This window comes from Cyprinus carpio, chromosome A20, assembly GCF_018340385.1.
Source record: "Cyprinus carpio isolate SPL01 chromosome A20, ASM1834038v1, whole genome shotgun sequence".
In the NCBI taxonomy this organism is placed as follows: Eukaryota; Metazoa; Chordata; class Actinopteri; order Cypriniformes; family Cyprinidae; genus Cyprinus; species Cyprinus carpio.
In genome coordinates, this window is record NC_056591.1 from 15,377,390 (window position 1) to 15,400,215 (window position 22,826).

Below are 22,826 nucleotides of genomic sequence, written 5' to 3' on the forward strand. Positions count from 1 at the left end.
AGATCTAGATGAGTTTAGTTCTTCATCGGAACAGATTTAGCATTACAAATCTTGTTCACCAATGGATCCTCTGCAGTGAATGGGTGCCATCAGAATTAGAGTCCAAACAGCTGTCCACAAGTAATCCATATAAAATATTAATTCAATTATGAATTTGTACATTACAAACACACAGCTTTTTGCTTCACAAAACGTTAAAGGGATAGTTCACCCCAAAATTACCCATTTAGTCACCCTCAAGTTGTTTCAAACCTGCATGAGTTTCTTTCTTTTGAATAAGATAGTGGGTTACCTGATATGTCTGGTCCCCACTGGCTTCCATGGTATTATTATTATTATTATTATTTGGGTTTTTTTTTTCCATTCTGTTGGAGTTAATGGCTACCAGCAACTGTTTAGTTACCAACATTCTTCAAAATATCTTCTTTTGTGTTCAGCAAAACAAAGAAACTCATACAGGTTTGGAACAACTTATGGGTGATGCCAAAATTTAAATATGTGGGTGAACTATACCTTTAAAGGGATAGTTTACCCAAAAATGAAAATTCTGTTATTTATTACTCACTCTTATGAAGTCCCAAACACCTCAGACCTTCGTTCATCTTCGGAACACAAATTAAGATATTGATGACATCCGAGAGCTTTCTGACCCTGCATAGACAGCAAAGGGAACTACCATGTTCAAGGCCCAGAAAGGTAGTAAGGACATCGTTAAAATAGTCCATGTGACATCAGTGGTTGAACCATAATTTTATGAAGCTACGAGAATACTTTTTTGTGTGCACAGCAAACAAAAGCAACATCTTTATTCAACAATTCTTCTCTTCCTATTCAGTGAATATGTCAATTCATGTGTGTGCATTCCTCTGCTTGTAAACAAGGCGCAGCGTGTTTTACATCAGGAGCACCACACGCATAGGACGCGCTACTCTCGTGAATGATGGCGGACACTAAAGGGAAAAGGAGAATTATTTAATAAACTCCTTATTTTTGTTTTCTTTGCACACAAAAATCTTACAAAAGGTCTTACAGAATTTCCATTTTTGGGTACTATCCCTTTAACTGATGAATTGGAGTTTTGTGGATTACTTGTGATTATTATGTTTTTATCAGCTGTTTAAACTCATTCTGATGGCACCCATTCACTGCAGATGATTCATTGGTGGGCAACAAATCTTTTTAAACTTTAAAAGCTTTTTAACTTTGTCTTGACAAACTATATTTTTTTGATCAAATTCAAATTTCTATCATAACTGTTAACCTTTAAACTTTTACATGTAAACTCAGATATCATTAAACAGTCACATTGAATTGCAGAAGTTATGGCTGCCATTAGTACCTGTTTAAATGAGGACCAAAAAAAAAAAACACAGTGAAGTTGTCATGGGCTTGCTCACCACTGATTCAACAAAGACTCTGGTAAGCCAACAACAATGAATCACTTCCACTGTGGGGTTACACTCTTGCTACCTGAAGAGTATCCTGTTTAAATGAGTTGCACAACTTGACTCATTTCTGTTGCACTGAACTGAACCATTATGGATTATGAGGACTAGATTAGATGTCGCCACTCCTAACAATATGAAAGATCAAATGACGCATGACCTCATGTTTGTTAGACCACAGTCAGTATGAATGATTGGAATCAAACCATACAGAACATTTTATTTAATCAATTCTATGAGCAATTCAAAATTGTATTATGTTCCCTTTTATTATAAATAAAAAAACAAAATTATATTGCATTTATAGACTATATTGTAGACTACACTAAAATATGTGATATAATTCATAATAGTATAGTGAACATTTCTAAGTAAATAGTCAGAAACATTTCTATAATTAGTCTGACATGAAGTAATTAAACTAATCTTCTCTAACTTGTAAATTCAGCCATGTTCACACACACCCACATTTCCTTGAGGATGCATTTGTGCATTTGTCTTGCATGATACCGCTTTCCACATGTTGAGCAACAGAGGCCAGGCCTGACAGGTTTAGGTTCCCATGAATGGTGAGGTGTTCATCTCACTTTGTGGTTAAAGAAACGGTTACTCACCCCTTTGTTAGCTTTCTTGCCCGCCCCCTTTCCCAGGCCTCAGACTAAACTGACTAGTGCCTTCTCTGGCATGCAGCCAGTTTCAATGAGTTTCACTCCTGTCACATTTACCTACAGGCCTCTTGAGAGGAGACAGGTACACAGTCACAGACCCGGCCTGTTCCTGGTCAGCCAAATCACTGATTACTGTTTTTGCCAGAGGCTGATTGACAAACAAGATGATGCATAGGCCTTTCAGACTTATTTTGCTTATTTTGTTTTCTTTTATGAACACAATGTTTTGATTTGAAAGTTTTGCTTTCAAATGGGGATTTTCCTCATTCTTTCAAATGCTAACTAGATTTTTGCATTTAATCAACCACTGAATGTGTGTAACTTATGCTAGTTGCTAAGTTGATATAGCCAGGGTGTTTGAGCAATTTTTAGCATGTTGCTAACAGTTGCTTGGGTGTTCTAGGTTGCCTACCAATGTTATTTTACTTTTATTTCTATAATATTATAGTATTTATAAATATTTTTGTTTTTATTTGTATATTTTCTAGTTTCAATTACATTTTAGTTTGTTTTAATCATTTTGTTTTTGCCATTTTATATTTTTAATGTTTCTATTTAACTTTATTTATTTCCGTTTTATAATTATAGAACTTCAACTTCACTAACTGTCAGTGCAACATTTGTAATTTTAACTAGCTGTCAATGCAACATTAACATCACTAGTTTCTAAAGTCTTTATGATACTGTGTTCCCTAGATATAGCTCATGTTCAACAAAAATAAATAACATAAAAACTTAAAGTTTTTTACATTACATCCCTAAAACTTAGTATGAACATTAGTAAAAGAGATGCTTTAAAAAAAAAAAAACTTATATTTCAAAATTATTCCATTTTTAGTTTTTATGCATTCAAACTAATTAAAACTTTCTTTACATACAGAACAAATTGTTGTTAGCTTACAAATTGACACTAATAAACTGTCTTGATGTAATTAAATTTGTTATGTGTGATGCTTTTAAATATATAAATATATTTTTTAACTTAAGTCAGTCTTTTGTAGAAAAGATCGGTGGAGCAAGGGGAAAGTTTTAACCAGGAAAATAAAAGTAGTGATAACGGACAGCTCGAGGGCCTCTGCTTGTCTCACAGCTGTTGTCTGCCGAACTGCCTGAAGGCAGTAACGTTACACACTCCCACACTCACTCACTGTCAGATTTATTTGATTCATCCCCAGTTTCGGGTGTGTGGCTTATAAGCTGTTATGGTTTCAGTTCTCACACATACGACAGAATCCTGATAAATCTGTTCCTGGTTGTATTGACAGATAACTGGTAAGCAGTTGTGTGATCCTGTGAACACTGATTGCTTGATAACATGTACATAATGGATTGCCTCACTGGAGAATAAAAGTTCATCGGCTGATATAGTAAATGTCTTTCAGTGCATCACAAATGTCCATCTTCAAAGAAATCATGCCACTCTGATTCCTGATCCTCAGACTGGTCTGATTTCCCAAGACTGATGAGCTGATGATATTTCAGTGATTTGATATAAGCCTTGATTGGACTGTTCAGTGTGATGGTATCATTTTGACCATTGGACTAAATCAATTGCGCAGCTCTTATGTCCACGTTATAGTTTGACCTTTTGAAACCCATTGAGCAACGACTTGCTGAGTCTGACCAACAAAAGATCCATCTTGGTCAACATAAAAACAAAGATGCAATGTTGTCACATGACAGTGTTACATGCAAACATTTCACTTTGCTGTATTTTGATTTCCATTAATTATTTTGTAATGTCTCTCACTGTATGTCATAGACCCTGTTCTAAAACCTAGTGAGCAGCCTATGTAGGCAGCCTTTAAGGCATAGAACTGTTGCAAAAGGAAATTATAATATACTGTGTTCTAAGACAAATTTAAACAGCATCACAGACACAGTTTTTGTTTAATCCAGCTGTATTTACTCAGTGCAACTTATTACATGCAAGTGAAAGATATAACACTAACATGACAGAAAAAAATAAAAAATAAATAAAAAACAATAACCAAGTTGGAAAAAGGATCACCCCCTTGTGTCAGCATTTTGTTGACGCACCTTTTGCTTTAATTACAGCCTTTAGTCTGTTGGATTTGTCTCTACTAACTTTGCACATCTACAGTAGACTTATGGGCAATATTTACCCACTCTTCTTTGCAGAACTGCTGAAGTTCAGTTAAATTTTATGGTGATCGTTTGTGGACTGCAGTCATTAAGTCTGGGCTCTGACTAGGCCATGCAAGGACATTCACCTTTTTCTCCTTCAACCACTGTGTGCTCAGGTTTGCTGTGTGTTTTGGGTCATTGTCATGTTGGAACATAAACCTTTTTCCCATTGACAACTTTCTGGCAGAGGGCAGCAGATTTTCCTCAAGAATTTGACTTTATTTTGCTCCATCCATTTTTCCTTCCATCCTGACAAGTGCTCCAGTCCCTGCTGCAGAGAAACACCCCCATAACAAAATATTACCACCTCCATGCTTTACTGGAGGAATGCTGTTATTTGGATGGTGAGCTGTATTGGATTTCCACAGGATGTATTGTTTGGTGTTGAGTCCAAATAATTACATTTTAGTCTCAACTGCCTCAGAATCTTCAAGGTGTGTTTTGGCAAAGCTCAGTCGTGACAGGCCTTTCTTGAGGAGTGGCTTTTTTCTTGCAGCTCTGTATTTGTGGAGAATTTGTGATATTGTTGTCACATGCACACAATGACCACTTTTTGTCATAAACTCCTTCAACTGTTTCAGAGTTGCTGTAGGCCTATTGATAGCCTCTCTGACCAGATTCCTCCTGGCTCTTTCATCCAGTTTGGAGTGACGTCTTGATCTAGGGAGGGTTTGTGTTGTACAAAATACTTTCCACTTCTTAATAAAAGACTTCACTGTGCTTTTAGGTATTGATAACACCTTTGAAAAGTTTCCGTCTCCTGACTTGTGCCTATCCACAACTTTATCCCGGAGATCTTTTGACAGTGCCTTGCCACCCATAGTTGATTGTTTGCTTCAGTTGCACTACCAAGGACTGAAATGCTCCAGGAAAGCTCTTTTCATGCTGAACTCATCAAAATGACCACAGTTGACCATAGTTGAATGTCGAATGGTTTTGTGTGCCTTTGTGAAGGTGATTAGCTACAACTGATTGAGTTTACAAGTCATCTTTAGGAGGGGGTGATCCTTTTTCCAACTCAGTGATTCTGTTTTTTTTTTTTTTTTTTTTTTTTTTTTAAATGCTGGTGTTATATTTTTCACTTAGATGTTCAATAAGTTGCACTGAGTAAATACAGCTGGATATTAAAAACATCTTCATTTCAGTCTGCAAAGCAACAAAATGGGATTTTATTTTAAAGGGGTGGGGTGATTCTTTTCTATACCCACTGTATATACAGATTACTTTCATGTTGCAAAATAAGGTGGATACTACAGTGGTCTAGAATGCTTCATTCTGGTTGGCTTACAGATATTAGTTACATATGACATTAATTTATTTAAGTTATTTGAAAAGCACTTTATTTGATAAAATAATGTAAATGTAATTTTGTGTGATTTTAATCCTTATTAGAGAATCACTTCATTAATGGTGCAGTGAAGTCTTCTGTTTGGTTGCCTGCAGAGTGTTCAAAATTGGTCACTTAGAAGCTCCTTACATTTCGAACAGAGTAATAGACACATACAGTCATATTTCAAGACAAACTGGCAACACAAACAGCCAATATAAAGTTCCAGAAATATCAATAACTTTAATTATGAAATGCCTCTGTTAAGATAAGTGAATTAATTATGATAGGTCCATCAAGGGTGAGAATCAGGAGGCGGTGCCTTTCTCACACTTTGCATGTAGGGGTGGGGGTGCAGCCACACGAGCCAACTGAGTGGCGCAGCTGCAAGTAAGGACAAGATGGTAACAACAACCAACAGTATCCCACACTTCTCAACCACCCGAGCCAGTACCAAAACAGAAGACAAGCTGACATCAGAACATGTTTACCAGTGGTGCATCAAGTCGCATGAACTCTCACAAGCTTGCTAAGGCTTGTTAATAAATGACAAGATCATTGGCTGATGAGAACACCATCGTCCTTTAATCACCATTCCACATAAGAGACCTCTACAAACATAATGCTTTATTTTCAAATAGCTGCATGGTATTCTACGTGACATCCTTGTTATCCACCTTATCTTTAACTTTGGCGCAGCCATTTTTAACTTAAATGTGCCTGGCTTCCGGAGCTGCAAAGTGCTGTTTGATATCATATTATTTTAATTTATAACCATTATCATAAAACAACTGCTTTATAGCATGCATGTTGCAAGGATACCACAGCACTCTAGAATGCTTGATTTAGATTGGCTGACAGACATTACAGTAGATTGCCAGTGAATTTAATTTGTCTTAAAGAGCTTCCTACAACAGAAAAATAACCAGGAATAAATACAAAAGACATTATCCGGGCAAAAATGTTTTGGGAAATTACCCTGCATCCCCCTAACAGAGACAAACAGAAACATCTTGTCAACGCTGTTCCATGGCTTACATTACTCATTAGTGAGGTGACAACATTGTTATTTTTAAGTAGTTAAAGAAAGATAGAAAGGCGCTGCTGATGAACAGTGCTATGAGACAAAGTCAGATTAAGTTCTTGGCACTGAGCTAAAAAAAGGAAGTATACAAGAGCCATGTAATCCTTTTTTTATAAGAATGATCTGGGACAGTTCAGACATCAATGTTATCATTTGTCAGCTCTAATCGTAGTATTACTGTAAGAATGCAATGCATGCAAGACTGGCATGTTGGCCAGCTGTGCTTCCAATGACATCTACCAAATGTTTAAACTTAACTGGTTCTCACTTACTCAATCTGAAAGAATGGGAATCATCAGAGTTTTTTAAAGAAGCTTTACATATTTTTCATTGTTAAAATAATGTAAAAAGGACACTGAAGTGGATTATTTGGAAGCACCAATACCCAAACTCGCAACTAGAGTTAAAAAAAGATGATAACATTGAAGATAACATTTTTTGTTAGCATTCACAAAAACAGCATGATGTCATTACAAACTAATCTCCTCTTTTGAGTCTTTGAAGATAACTTCTGCAAATGAGTGGACATTCAGCATTATCCAGCTGCACAAATGTTGAATTTAACCAAGCTATGAAAACATACTGTGGCTCTTAATTTAAGTATAAAGTATATCCAGACCAAAGGTCACTGATAAGAAGTAATCTGATGATTTAAAACGAAGTCTGCATGAGGCTTAAGATTTGTTAACAAAGCGAACACTCACCTAACTGGCTTTACAAGCTCTCTCTCTCACTTCTCATCTTGAAAGCCACTGAGCCAAAAGAGCTGGTTTGACTGGAAGAACATCTACCCTTTCGGCCCAGCCTTCAGATCACTTAACTGCTGGTGAGGTAATGTGAGCAGAGAGCTGGGTTAACACATCAGCATCCGTTTCCACAGATTTAAACTATAGATGATTAGGCTCCGATGAAACTGAGGACCTCAGATTAACATAATCCTTGAGGAAATAGTGTAAATTTGCTGCAATTACTATGATTCTTTCAAGTTTTCAAACTACAAAAGTGCCTAAAGAAATAAAAGCACTATATTTGATACAGTAAAAACAGTAATATTGTAAACTAGTATTACAATTTAAAATAAGTTTTCTTTTTTATAGATCATTTAAAATGTAATTTATTCCTTTGATGGTAAATCTGAATTTCCAGCAGCCATTACTCCAGCCTTTAGTGGCATGTGATACTATAGAAATCATTCAAATATGCTGATTTGGTGTGTAATATATATATAATATATATTTAATTGTGAATGTTAAAAACAGTTGTGCTGCTTAATATTGCATGCAAACCATGTGTGTGTGACTGAATTAATTGACAGTAAGTATTTTATTTACTTGTTCTTAAATTTGTCCTAATAATGCTTTCCCAACACTTTATTTACAGTAACTTCTGGGGTGTGGATTGTAAAGAAAATTTTGTCAATACAACCATGGTTATTTTCATTTTCATTTTATTATAATGAATAAAGAGAGTCATCTGTCTGCCTCCTTGCTTTCTGATCTGCTATCATAAAAATGGCTGTTTATTCCCTCTCTGAGAGGCCTAGCAGTAGCAAACTTGAGAAAAAGAGGATATTTGGTGGATATTTCTAGGTGAAGGTTCATAGGGAGGCAGATGGAAATTGCACAGTCCAAAAGAACCTCGGGAAAAAGAGAAAGCCTGAGTACCTAATTCTACAGCCGAAATGCTTGAAACTTTAACATATAAATTAGTAAACCGGCAAGGCAAAAGACACTGCCACATTCCCACGGGTCAGTTCAGGTGACAAAAGCTGCATTGCCACAGCACCTGTCCTATGTTTCTGAACACGTTTAATGAGAAAAGCTGGAGAGTTTAGAGCCAAGATTCAAATGAAAACTTGAGGCTGAAGGGGTGGGCTTTCTGGTTGAATTTCCAGTAACAGTTTTGTTATTCAGAGAGGTATGGGGGATGGAAAGCATTGAAAAACACAGCAGTATAGCTTCCTGGGTAAAAATACTGAGTCTTCTTCCTTTTCAAAGGCTCTATAATGGCCTCAAATTGTTTTTATATCATGATTTACTTCTGAACAAGTCCATATTTGCTATATTTGCATATCTAAAGTCAATATCTGCAGCAGATGCAGTGAGATTTTTTGCAATGTGTTGCTCAGCACTATTTGCATATGCTATCACACACTACAAAAAGCACACAAACATAGTTTAGGGAGGGTTTATGTCGATTCCTGGTAACATAAGTACGTGACCCGTGAGTTAGCAACTGCATACAAAAAATGGTGGCCAATGAAAAGAAGATTACAGATGGAGAAGGGAGTCACTCCAGCGGTCTATATTCCATCACCAGGGTGTTTTTGTGTTGCCTCATGGCCTGTGAATGTTACACCTTAGCACATAGTAAAAGTCCATAGGGAGGCAAAATAGTGTCGAGAGGGGAACTCCCATCACAGCGGGGTTCATGCACCCTTCCCACACAACTGTTTTACTCTCCCAAAACAGCACATCCTTCAGGCAATCAGATGTAGCTGTTAAATTCCACTCACGAGGGGTCTCAGTTTAAATACACCCTTAAAAATAAAGATCCAAACGCGGGTTTTTGCAGCGATGCCATAGAAAAACCATTTTAGGCTCCCTAAAGAATCTTTCACTGAACAGTTCTTTCAGACCAATTTTTTCTTAGTGTTAAGAATATTTTAATAACCCAAAGAACCCTTTTCTACTATCCTTTGCGTGTAAAAGCCCAAAACAGAGCCCTTAAGGAGGCTTCCTCCCACTTGAGCTGAAAATGGCAAGTTTTCTGACTTGAGTACTTTAGTTTATAAACCAAGTGAGCTCACGTGCCTTTGGAGTGTTTATGTATCCACAATGATATAAACTGTGGTTAACATAATTTCACCGCGTCAGGAGAATGCAGTGTAAACACATCAATCTGAGCAGCTAAACACCCTGATATTTTATTGCTATACTGAGTTTAATTAATTGGAAAAGTGCTGATGGTGGATGGCTTGTTTTTGATGATCTCTGTTGGCTGGCTGGGGGTGTAGGATGCCCAGCAGAGTTCCTGGGAGGTTCGCACCTCCGGGAGGGATGATTATCCTGTCAGGAGCATCTTCACAGCAACCTAACAGGATCATTTCAAACCCCTGGGTTGTTTTCACGGCCTCTATGGGAATGGTCATTCCAAATGGCCAGAGGAGAATGAACCAATGCTACATGGGAAACAGTATTTGAATAACAACAAGGTCTCTGAACTCTGACCTTTAGGTTCTATTCGGGCTCAAGCACGATTTCAATACGAGTTAAGCCCAATCAACAGCATTTGTAACATGATGTTGGTTATTGCAAAAAAAAAAAAAAAAAAAAAAAAAAAAGGAGCAAAAATCAAGGTTACAATGAGGCACTTACAAGGGAATCAAAAGGGGCCAATTTTCAGATAATTTAAAAGGAATTTCAAAGCTTGTTTTGAAACTTTAAAAAGACATTTAATAAAATCACTTACATCAAGTCTTCTGTAAAAATGTGTATTTCTTGTTTTAGATGTAAAGCTGATGTTGTAATTTTTGCAGTCGTTTTACATGGATGTGGGAACAAACCTGTCAGTTGGATATACACTACAATTCTAAAGTTTAGGATTAGCAGATTTTTTAAAAATAAATTAATACTTCTATTCAGCAAGGATGCATTATACTGATCAAATATGACAACAAATACAATGTTACAATTTTGTGGCATAATCCTGAAGAAAAAAAAAAAAAAATCACAGTATCACCGTTTCCACAAGACTGTTTTCTGTATTGATAATAATGTTTCTTGAGCAGCAAATTAGTATATTAAAATGATTTCTAAAGGATCATATGACGCTAACAACTGGAATAATGGCTGCTGAAAACTCAGCTTTGTCATCAAATGAATAAATTATACTTTAAAAAATGAAAATACACAGAAAAGGTCAGTTAGTGATCATTTTTCAAACTTAAACTATGTTAAGACAAATATTGTTGAATTTTGTGGCTATACTATTAAAAAAGTGAGTATTTTAACAGTAACGGATTGGCCCCATTTACTTCCATTCTAAGTGCCTCACTGTAACCCAAATTGTGGTTAACTATTTATTTTAAGAAAAAGAGAAAAATATTTGAAAATATTTTGTCCTTTGGCACATACATAATGACAGATTTGCTGTCATTTAAGATTAACTTGTACTGATCCCAGAATATTCATAGCACAAGGAGATTTGGGGTTCTTAACCATTGTTGATATTTTCTTTTAAAAGTGAAGGTAAAGTTTCACTGTGTATAAACACAAAACAGCATGAACAAATAAGCATTTGTCCTTTTCCCAAAAAGATAAACTTGAATGACAACTTTAGCACATGTTTATGCAACAACTGGTAGTTAGTTCCTATAAGGAACTTGCAGAATATTTAAACAATACATGTGGCATGGAAAACATTTCCTCGGAATATGAAAACGTTAGGAGAATCCCAAGTAAAGATAAACACATCAACAAAAAAGTTTTGTGTTCCACAAAACCACAGTAAGAGCTTTAGTCTGCTGGACGTTCACAACAGCTGCGCACCAGAAATACTATGAACCTGATATTGCAAGAAAGCTTTATTTGCCTTCTGTTGTCTGACCTCTAGAAAGCATTTATTTGGTACAGCCATTTCCACTTCCTATTTATAAAATGTAAATGTAATCTAAACATTGATAAATTAACTTAATTCAACTACTTCATTTTTAATCACCCAAATAACTCTGAAGCTCTGTGGTGCTGTGAATTCTGCAATAAGAGCTCAGATAAACTTACAATGAGACTGTTTGCTAACCCTCAGACATAAACTGCTTTGGGTAACAAGACAACCTGACAAAAGCAGGAACAGTTAAATGCTGACCCACCAAAGAGTAAATGAGATGCATTAGCATAATCCTTCAAGTGACCCACAACAATGGTGGCCAAGTAAAATCTGCTTTAAAAGCTGAATAATACACTGATTTACCATGCTAAAAAACCCTCTATTGTATTATTTAATTAAAACAGCTTTATTTTTATTTTATTTTTTAATAGGAAAAAAATACTTGATTAAAATGTCATGGTTAAAATATTAAAATAGGAGATTAAATATTATTAATATTATAAACTGATTTTGTTCCGGATATCAAAAATTGGCACACATGTCCCCCTAGTGGCTAATTAAGGTCTGACTCAGAAGGAAAAACCATCAGCTATAGTCATTGCAATATTAATATAGGAAACATTTAAAACGTTTACTACAAAAAATTTAAATATCAAAATTAGGAGTATATGAAAAATATTAAAAGCACTAACATATGAAATGTCTGATCATAAATTAATGTTTTAAATACTGTTTAAGTACAGTAGCCAGTAAGTCTGTGGATGCAAAATCTAACAAATCACTACATGTAACAGAAAAATGTAATGTAGATGACAATACAAAAAATGACCAACAATACACTCATGGTTCATTCTGAGGATTCCAGTTTTATCCTGTTTCAAAGAAAGACTCTGTAAAGTAAAAAAAGACAAAAAAAATAGAGCCATAAAACATTTATAGACACAGAAATGTCATTTATGTAAAACATGTATAGTATGAAGCATACCACGAAGCATTACCTCTGTGTCAACTGGTCTGTGCTAAAATCTCTTGACAGCTCCTGTACACATGAACCAAACAATTCAGCCGAGGCTTTGAACTCTGGCAGAAGAATGCAACATGTTAATTTACAGACTGACATGCCGAAGATTCTTATAATTTTGCTTTTGCAAGAGAACAACAACAGCCGCTTCTTACCTGGAAAAGAGGGACAACACTGGCCACTGTTTCAGGATCTGCTGGGTCCTTGATCAGAATGCACAGATAGTATATAATGCTGTGCTGAGGTGGAAACATACAAGAGTGATTATTTTGGACTATTTCTAGATCAAAATGTCCATCATGCACAAAAGTCACTGGAGAAAACGGTGTGTTTACCATATAAACAGCCTCGTTGATGACAATATCTTTCAGCTTGCTCATCTCAATGAAGATCGTGCTTTCTCGCCCAGATGCATAAGATGAAGACAGCTGCACACCGAGGGACCCGATTATAAGAAGGGTCTCATGGTCCACCTTCACGAAGTGAATATGAATCATCATCCCAGCCAGAGTGAGGATAATGGCACTCGACAGGACAGTCGTGTTCTAGAAAATATAATAAATCATTATTAGAAGAAAAATCTCATTTTAGTATTAAAAAGCTTACGAGTTCATATTCTTGCAGTATAAAATGTTCTTACCTCGGTGAAGAAAAATACAGCATAAGCAAATAACCATATGAAACAGGTGCAGACCATCACCTTGCGCAGGGACAGTTTCGGGGAGGTGACTGTGAACTCTCTGCAGAAAGCAGAGTGAGTTTGGCAGTCTAAAGAAATCGAGTTCCCATTTATGTCTGTGAACTCTTCTTCCTCGGCCATGTTGATTACCGTCAGAACATTAAATGAATAAGGATTTAGGATTAAATAGCTTTGCTTTGACAGTCACTTGACAACAAACAGTGGAATCTTCTTCTTGTGGGGTATGGTGTTGGAACATTAATAGAAACGTGTTTTTCCGCCACCTGATGGACTGGGGTGTGGAAAATTTAAGAACTCGCTCTAAGTGACCTTTTTCAGGGAAAACAGGTCTATTAAATTTTACTTGAATAAAAATGAGGGCTAGACAGTCAGTTCAGTGGGGCGTCGCTACTGTTGTGTACCTGGATGTCAGCCATTTATTTGAAATGCATATTTAAAAAAATAAATATAATTATCTAATTAATGTACTGTATATATATATATATAAAGATTTTTGTATGTACAGGTACTATACTGTCAAATTTTCACAACCATGTAAGAATGGTCTGTATTTCTGTCCTTCAGATCTTTGCTTTCATTAGTGAAAAATTAAATGTCTCAATATGGTCCATGCAATGATTTGTTTACTAGTTATAAAAGTGAATTTTTAACAGCATAATCTTTGGGAAAATGAACACAATGAACTTTACACTTTAGGATACTTTTTAAAAGAGTACTCGTTACAGAAATAATATTCTTTGAAATAATATATTTTGACAAATATAAGTGTGAACTAAATTGTATACTAGTAATAGTATAATTCTATAATAGTTTAAACTTTAAATCTGAAAATAAATAACAGTTAAAACTTTTAATCAAGTGCTTCACATGTGCTTTAATTATGTTAATCTACATTTTAAGTGTACCTCTTTAAAGCACAAAAGATTAAAATAATTTAAAATGTACTTAAAAATTATTTGACATTGCAAAGTGCACTTTTCAAGTTTAAGTGTTAAGAAACAAAAGTGTTCGTTAACTTTATTTCATCTGCATGTAGCCTACAGTGTTTTTTTTTTTTTTTTTTTTTAAACATACTATTATTTAGTAGTTTGTCCCCTTGTATATTGCCAAAAATGTTCTTGTTTTTGAAATCATATAGCTGTTGGCCACTCAGCAGCCGAACTCTCCCATCATATCCTTCAGTGGAGAATGGACTCCTTTTCCCATCGGTCTTTGCGGCTGGTAACCTTTGACAGCCGCTCCAGTGAAAACAAGCCGATCAGCTGATTTGACCTGGCAACAACATTTACCCGAATCTACCGGGGAGGGGAATCATTTTACAAACTGGTGGGGAAAAACAGTTCTCTTGACATCAACCGGCTTATTAATTTGTGTTTAACAAAGGGTCGTTGTCGCGGGCGATGTTTCAGGGAATTCAGCAGCTTGTTTGATGAAAACTGCGGCGTGATTCTGGCTCGAAATCAACTTGTTTTGTTCGGTCAAAGCGGTGTTGTTGGGTGAACGTACTTTAAGGACAGTCTGAACGATACTAAACGATTATTAATTCAGCTGCATTAGTCATATTTCTAACCCCCTAGTATGTGTAATCTTTGAAATTTGAGGTGTTTTTACAGACACGTATGCTAAGCTCCGCTAGCTCGAGTACGTTAACAAAGCCCAGGACGATAACAACACCCGAATGTAGCTGTTTTCTTACTGGTTACATGTGCCAATAAATACATGTCGGTGGTTGTTGCTTGTAGTTTATAAGTTTAGACACTTTAGACCGCTTGATCACTTTAAAATCTACCAGAAAGCTAGACAAGTCTGACCTAGTGGCAGTGCTATACTGATGTCAACTGATCTATTTATAGTTCATATTGAATATTTGATTTTAAGCCAGTGTCATAATCTGACACATCACATTTTGAATTCCAATGAAATTCAGGGCAAACAAGTAAGGTATTTTGTTTAAGATCTCAAATGCATCATATTTGAGGCAATATATAGCATCTGTCTTAGTAGTCTCTGCTGTAGTTGGTTCAACTTCAAGTCAGTGTATTTACAGAGGGATTTTAGTACTTTAAACTCGGTTGCTTCCGTTCGGTTCGCTGCCTCGCTGTTATATTTAGACGTAATAATGAACAGTCAGGGGTCGTCGGTGGAGAAGGGGGTTAACGGCGTCCTGGTTTGTCAGGAGAGTTACGCCTGTGGTGGCTCCGATGAGGCCGCCTTCGAGTGCGACGAATGCGGCAGCCTGCAGTGCGTCCGCTGCGAGCTGGAGCTCCACCGACAGGAGCGCATAAGGAACCACGACAGGATCCGGATCTCACCTGGCCACGTACCATACTGCGATTCATGTAAGGGGGGCGGGGGCGTTCCGAACGGGGGTCGGCTGAGAGCAGTGGTCCGATGTCAGGGATGTAAAATCAACCTGTGTTTGGACTGTCAAAAACGGACTCACAGTGGGGTCAGTAAAAGAAAGCACCCTCTCACTGCCTACCCTCCCTCGAAACCCGCGGAGAAGAACTGCAGCACTGGAGATGAACAGCTGGATGCGTTGAAAGCTAAACTGGAGCAAGTCACCAGTTTTCTTCTAGTGGATGAAAAGGAAGATATGCAGGTAAGTTAACTCAACTTGTGCAATCCAGGGGGCGTCGTTGGATCCAGATCCAACTCCTCCCACCTTACATATACCTAAACCTACCCGTCTCCACCCCCTGATCCTTAAACCCAGCCTTCTCTACCCCTAAACCTACCCATCTTCACCCCCTAGATGGGGATCCAACCACGCCCCCTGGATCTTGTGTTCTGCAGTGAGGGGCTACTGAATTTTTGTGCTGCTGTACAACTCTTCAAGTCGTGGCCTAATGGTTAGAAGTTGTGGAAGTCGGGGAAGTCGTGGCCTAATGGTTAGAGAGTCGGACTCGCAATCCAAGGGTTGTGAGTTCGAGTCTCGGGCCGACAGGAATTGTAGGTGGGGGGAGTGCATGTACACTGCTCTCTCCACCCTCAATACCACGACTGAGGTGCCCTTGAGTAAGGCACCGAACCCCCAACTGCTCCCCGGGCATCGCAGCATAAATGGCTGCCCACTGCTCCGGGTGTGTGTTCACTGCTGTGTGTGTGCACTTTGGATGGGTTAAAAGCAGAGCACGAATTCCGAGTATGGGTCCCCATACTTGGCTGTATGTCACGTCACTTTCACTGTCATTTTCAAGTATCCCTGGCTGCAGCCTGCAGATCGGGGCGGGGCAGGGCTGGAGGCTGCAGTCAGGGGCTTCTCTATTGTGTTTGAAAATAATGACACCATTGCTTTTTTAGAATGGAGTTTTTAATTGAATATTATAACGAATGAAACAGATTCATGATCGCACCGAGCAAGTTTTCTCTCACTAGTCAGGTGGAGTGGAAAGTGGAAAACACGGAGTGGTTCTGGAGTGGAGTGATCGATATTGAACGCCTTGAGCTGGAAGGGAACTCACTGTCGCTCTGCTCCACTCAATTATGTTTTTCCAGACCAGCTTTTAGCCTATACGTTGCATTTTGACAGGCAAAGCACGATTCTTCTTTTTTTTTTTTAACTACATGTTGGAAGAAAATTACTAATAAATCTAATAAACTACCAAATTTTTTCCTTAAAATTAAGTTACTGAGCATAAACTTTTTTATGCAACTGTTGTAAAACAAAAACAACAAAAACTGTGACACAAGAAAAATGTGTGATATTGAGTAAGGTGAGACTCATTATTAAACAATATATTTATTTCCACAACCTGAACAGGTCAAGGATGAGGAGGAGTTTGTGAGGAAATTAGGCTGTAGCCCCGAGGAGCTCTTGAAGGTGGTGTCCATTTTCGGCAACACTGGAGAAGGCAAATCCCACACCCTTAATCACACTTTCTTTTTGGGTCGTGAAGTTTTCAAGACATCTCCAACCCAGGAATCCTGCACTGTTGGGGTGTGGGGAGCACTGGACCCTCTTCATAAGGTGGTGGTTGTTGACACAGAGGGACTTCTGGGGGCAGGAACTAACCAAGGACAGCGAACCCGCCTCCTCCTGAAGGTGCTCGCAGTCTCCGATCTGGTCATCTATCGGACACATGCTGACCGGCTACATGATGATCTTTTCAAGTTTCTTGGAGATGCATCAGATGCGTATCTAAAGCATTTCACAAAGGAGCTGAAAGCCACAACTGCACGCTGTGGTTTGGACGTGCCCCTCTCAACTCTGGGTCCTGCCGTTATAATCTTCCATGAGACAGTCCACACTAAGTTATTAGGCTCAGGTCTGTTTACTAAGTTTTGGGTGTTTTACATTTTGCTGTCCTTCTCACCCAACAAGTTAGGAATGACTTTGAAATAGATAAGTTAAGAAGAAATAATGAATGCATAATACTTCTCTTTCACACCCCCTGTAGACAAGCTATCAGAATCAGCTGAGCGGCTTCTTCAGGAACGTTTCCGAAAGCTTGGCGTCTTTCCAGAAGCATTCAGCTCTATTCAGTACCGGGGCACTAGAACCCACAACCCCCCGACTGACTTCAGTGGTCTGCTGCGCAGCGTGGAGCAGCAGTTAGACAACAACACTACACGATCTCCACGGTCTGCTGGTGTCATCTACAAAGCCTTGCAGGTATTTTGTTTTTGTCACTGATAAGCTCAATAACATTTTTAGGTTATTGATGACATGAACATGTGGAAGTGTGTTAATTGTAATGTACAGTGTGTGGCTGATCAAGCTCTTGTTCTCCAGGCTTTGAGTGAGTGCTTCAGTGGAGAGATTCCTGATGAGCATCTAGCAAGCAACTCTTTTTTTCCAGATGAATACTTTACCTGCTCCAGCATCTGCCTCAGCTGTGGGTAAGTCTTCACATCTCTGGAATCACTGCACTTCTGATTTCAAATCTGTTTAGCATTTCTAAAGCAACACTCACATAGCAGTACATACTCTCTTCTCTACAGATCAAGGGATTGGGGTCAGTGGTCTCTTAAGTTCAAGTTTACAAGTTGTAATATTGTTAAATATGATTACATTTTAAAATAACTTTTTTTATTGTACCATATTTTAAAATGTAATTTATTCCTGTGATGGCAAAGCTAAATATTCAGCAGCCATTACTCCAATTTATCTTTAACATTATACTGTCTTTCACTTTTGATCAGTTGAATGCATCCTTGCTGAATAAATCTAATTTCTTAAAAAAAAAAAAAAATCTTACTGATCCCAAACTTTTAAACGATTGTTTCTGTTAAATAAAATTGTCATATTAGCAATTTGGTTCAAAGATTCAGATGGAATCTTTGACTTTTTTTTAAATGCCTTTTTATGCTGATTATGAAGAACAAAAATGAAATTAAATACGGTAAATATGATATATATATATATATATATATATATATATATATATATATATATATATATATATTATAAGATTGATTCAATTAGCCAAAGAACTTTACAGCTTACTGTGTATTTAAATTCTGCAGGTCCAAATTCCATGTGGGCCTATTATCTTCAAATGATTGTTCAAAAGAATAAAAATAAAAAATAGAGATATTGTGCTAAAGGCTTCTGAAATGTCCCCGAGCAACATTTAAGCATGTAAAATGAATATTTTATTTTTAAATATTTTAACTCCCAAATAAAGTTTTTTTTTTTTTTTTTTTACAATTGAGTAATTTGCATACACTTTGAGAACTGGTTTGGGTGAATCATTTAAAATAATTGGTTCAATGGAGTTATTTGAATGGTTCCACACAGGTGGCTAAACTAGTAACTATTCTAGTTTTGACTCTTTTAATGTAGGTGCAGTGTACACCCCCAAGCCTGTTCTGAATTACATATTTAAACAAATGTGAATCTAAGGGTGTATTCACACCAGGAAAGTCTGTTAGTTCACTTGCTTTGGTCCGGACCAAATACAGTGTTGATTTTTTTATTTTTTCTGGTGTGGTTCGCTTTCACACTGCCCTTTTTGCAAGTGAACCAGGAATTGTAAACAAAACCACACGTGTGCTAAATGTCATCCATTCATTGGACAGAAATTCTCAAGCGTACAAGAGTTCATTTGGAACCAGGCCGAGACCACCTCCTCAGCGGTTGTTTGGTGCGCACCAGAGTGCAATTGCTGTATTCACACCTACCCAAAAGATCCGCACCAAGTGGGGAAACGAACTTGAGTTCAATTCAATCGAACGAAGCAAGACCGATGTGAATACACCCTAATACTTGGTGGCATGTTTTTTTTTTTTTTTTTTTTTTTTTTAGCTCTGGCTGTAAAAACAGCATGAATCACCTACGAGAGGGTGTGGCACATGAGGCTAAACACCGCTGCCGCTATTCAGCACACTATGATAATCGCATCTATACCTGCAAGGTAGGTCGTAAACAATGCAACACGCTACGTGACCGGACCCTAAAGGCTAAACGTGCTTTGTGACTGTCCAGGTCTGACATTATGTGTGTTAACCTGCTATTCCAGGTTTGTTATGAGAGTGGCAAAGAGGTGATTGTGGTTCCAAAGACGACGGCATCCTCTGACTCACCATGGTTTGGCTTGGCCATATACGCCTGGTCCGGGTGAGTCAGGTTATTGAATTATAGTCGTATAAGGTACATTTAGTTCAATTCATTTAGACATACAGGACTAAGTTGTGCTTTTTCCTTTGCAGATATGTGATCGAGTGTCCAAACTGTTCAGTGATCTATAGAAGTAGGCAGTACTGGTATGGGAACCAGGACCCTGTTGATACAGTGGTTCGGACTGAGATCCAGCATGTCTGGCCAGGGGTGAGAGTAATCTGCTTTTTATTCCACATTTCTACCATTTAAATAGCAAAAAGAACAAGCTTTGTTTACCTTCACATTTACGTCTCAGTCCGACGGATTCCTGAAGGACAACAACAACGCTGCACAGAGGCTGCTGGATGGTGTGAACTATATGGCTCAGTCTGTTTCAGAGCTAAGTGTCAAGCCTGCCAAAGCTGTCACTGCCTGGTTAACAGACCAGATTGCCCCTGCTTACTGGAAGCCCAATTCTCTCATCATTGTGAGTTTTAATGCTAGGCAATTTTAATGTGCCTTTTTAATAAAGAGCAGTCTTCACTAAAACACTAAAACGTTTTCCAGAGATGCAAAAACTGTGGAGAGGAATTCCAAGATAATGATACAAAGCACCACTGTCGGGCCTGTGGAGACGGTTTCTGTGATGGTTGCTCCTCTAAGACAAGGCCTGTCCCAGAGAGAGGTTGGGGCCTGGCACCTGTGCGAGTCTGTGATGCCTGCTTTCAAAACAGAGGAATCCCAGAAGGTATCGCAGAAAAATTGATTTATAAATTAAAATTACTCATGTAATGGCAAAACTGAATTTTCACCAGCCATTCCAGTCTTTAGTGTCACACGACCCCATGAAACTATAATGCTGCTCAAAAGCATTATTATTCATGTTGAAAACAGTTTGATAAAATCTTGGCTGAACAGAAAGTTTAAAAAAAATGTTTATTTGAAATAGAAATCTTTTTGAAACATTATCAATGTCTTTACTGTCACTTTTGAGTGAAAGAAAGGGCATATGGCATTAGAACACCACCAGGGTCTGTAAATCAAGACTTCATTTAAATTTTTGGCTGAACTATCCTTTTAATGCATCCTTGCTTAGTAAAATGATCTTAAATCTTACTGGTACCAAACCTTTGCATAGTAGTGTATATACTGTACTAGTTTATATATTGTAATAATCAAAACTAATGAAGAAAGAAGCTCAAAAGTGATTGTTTTATCATAATCTGCTGTGAAATGATGCAAATCATTTCCATCTTAAATAAAGCCTCGCTAAATAATGTAAAAAACACAAAAAATGCATGTTGTGACATAAACATGCAGTATTTCAATCCATGATATGAGTAATATCAAAACTGGTCTCACACAGAACTACTGGATGCAGCGCTGGAAGAGGAGCAAGGTGGGACTCTGATCGCCAGGAAGGTGGGAGAAGCTGTTCAGAACACATTAGGAGCGGTAGTCACTGCTATAGACATCCCTCTTGGTGAGTTCTTCACTCCATCTAAAAATGTTAACATGACAGTATGTTAATACTAATATGAACGCACACTGGAAATACTGTTGAGTGTCAATATGTTATAATGTAAACATTATCCCTCACACAAACTATTCGTGTGAGGGATAATGTTTACTAATAATAAACCTTTGGCTTGTTCTAGTAATTTTCTGTATATCTTTAGGATTAAGCATTTTAATTTCAGAACTTGTGCAGGAATATCTCAGCATATATAAATTATCAAATGCATTTACTAGGTCTGGTAAAAGATGCCGCCCGTCCAGCATATTGGGTCCCTGATCAAGACATCCGTTGCTGCCACCAGTGCCAGCGCGAGTTTAATGTCCGTCTCTCTATCCATCACTGCCGTGCGTGTGGACAAGGAGTATGTAACGACTGCTCCTCTGATCGCCGGGCCGTGCCCTCCAGGGGTTGGGACCATCCTGTGCGGGTGTGCATCACCTGCAGCCAGAAATCTGGAGAGCTCTAGCAGAACCGAACATCACTCTGCATTATAAGACACCCTCATATTTGGCCACAGTGCTTCAAATCAGGTTGGGAAGGAAGAAGCACTGCTCTCGAAACCATTGAATCCAATGAATGATTGTTTGAGAGGAACATCTCTGCCTGTTGTTCCAACACTTCATGCTCCTACATAAGCTGTTCACAGTTCAACATGTAATGGCCTACATAATTTCTTCTTTTAAAGGTTAAATCCAGCAGGAAAATAAATGTATGTCAAACCCTGGACAATCCTTTGTCTACCATGCAACATGTTACCTGTGGGCAGGCCCAGATGGAACGTTGGAATGAACGTTTTTGGGAAAATCTGCAGAATGGGTTTAAACAAGGTAGAGAGAGAGAGAGAGAAAAAAAGTGTTAAACATGATCAAAGGTGCAAAATATGAATTATGTCCGTTCTATTTCTGTGACTGCAGATCCATATGGGCCTTCCTGTGGGTAAAGGCAGCTAACATATGGCCTCTACATGATACATATACCGGTGCACAAGTATGATTGTTTACCGTCCTGTTGTGTTATACAATTTTCAGTTTTAAGAAAATTTGCTTTTACCTCTTTAAAACACAAGAGTGTCCAGCATTCCTTTACCCTCCAAGAAACCCTAATGTAGATTTTAGACTAATTCCTATTTGTTTCTGTTATTTGCCTATTATGAGACAGATCTGGCATGATCATGCTAAACTATCAGATGTTGTTCAGCATAATCCTTTATCATTTATTTTAAATGTGTGTACTCGAGCAGGACGTTTTTGTTTGAAGTTTTTAAAAACTGACCTTTTTAATGAATCAGTACCACTTTTGTCGAGTCAAACTGCATAGTGACCCTTAACACAAAGCCATGATGAAACCGCACAAATTACGTGTCAAAAGAGATGCCAAACTGCATAAATCTCATGTTATCAGACGGTAATTGCTCTTACTTAGCCCCGGTCACTGATAATCACTGTCAGTTAAATTGTTTTCTTGGCCAAATGAACACTCATTATGTAGAATCAAGTTATCGTAGACTCAGTGAGCCATCATGTGTGGATGACAGAACATGACTGACACAGACATAAGAAATATGAATATGTTCTTTGCACCTTGTATGCTAATTAAATTAAAATTGAGTACCTCTAAGAGTGTGGCTTAAATATAAAAATGTGTAAATGCATATTTGTACTTAAAGGGACAGTGCACCCCCCCTTAAAATAAATAAATAAAAATAATCCCCCCCCCCCCCAAAAAAAAAAAAAAACCGTAGTTGTCATTTACTCACCCTCAT

At 37.7% G+C, this 22,826-nt stretch overlaps 2 protein-coding genes across 3 annotated transcripts; one reads left to right on the plus strand and one right to left on the minus strand.

Annotated features, from left to right (window-relative positions):
- Positions 1–11,242: 11,242 nt before the first annotated feature.
- LOC109082790 (phosphatidylinositol N-acetylglucosaminyltransferase subunit H-like) lies at positions 11,243–13,266 on the minus strand. Of its 2 annotated transcripts, none has more exons than XM_019097625.2 (5): positions 12,942–13,266; positions 12,637–12,846; positions 12,457–12,540; positions 12,279–12,319; positions 11,243–12,170 (listed from the first exon to the last, which is right to left on the minus strand). In XM_019097625.2, exons 1-5 carry the CDS (start codon positions 13,119–13,121, stop codon positions 12,158–12,160), a joined length of 528 nt encoding a protein of 175 aa, XP_018953170.1. In that variant the 5' UTR covers positions 13,122–13,266; the 3' UTR covers positions 11,243–12,157. The 2 variants fall into 2 exon arrangements, with proteins under 2 accessions (XP_018953170.1, XP_018953168.1); XM_019097623.2 differs by having other exon boundaries at positions 12,279–12,360; positions 12,942–13,265.
- Positions 13,267–14,192: 926 nt separating this feature from the next.
- LOC109082791 (zinc finger, FYVE domain containing 1) lies at positions 14,193–22,681 on the plus strand. Its single transcript, XM_042777782.1, has 11 exons — positions 14,193–15,603; positions 16,765–17,269; positions 17,402–17,616; positions 17,737–17,843; positions 19,252–19,360; positions 19,466–19,563; positions 19,656–19,773; positions 19,862–20,032; positions 20,113–20,293; positions 20,912–21,028; positions 21,298–22,681. Exons 1-11 carry the CDS (start codon positions 15,121–15,123, stop codon positions 21,528–21,530), a joined length of 2,337 nt encoding a protein of 778 aa, XP_042633716.1. The 5' UTR covers positions 14,193–15,120; the 3' UTR covers positions 21,531–22,681.
- Positions 22,682–22,826: the final 145 nt, after the last annotated feature.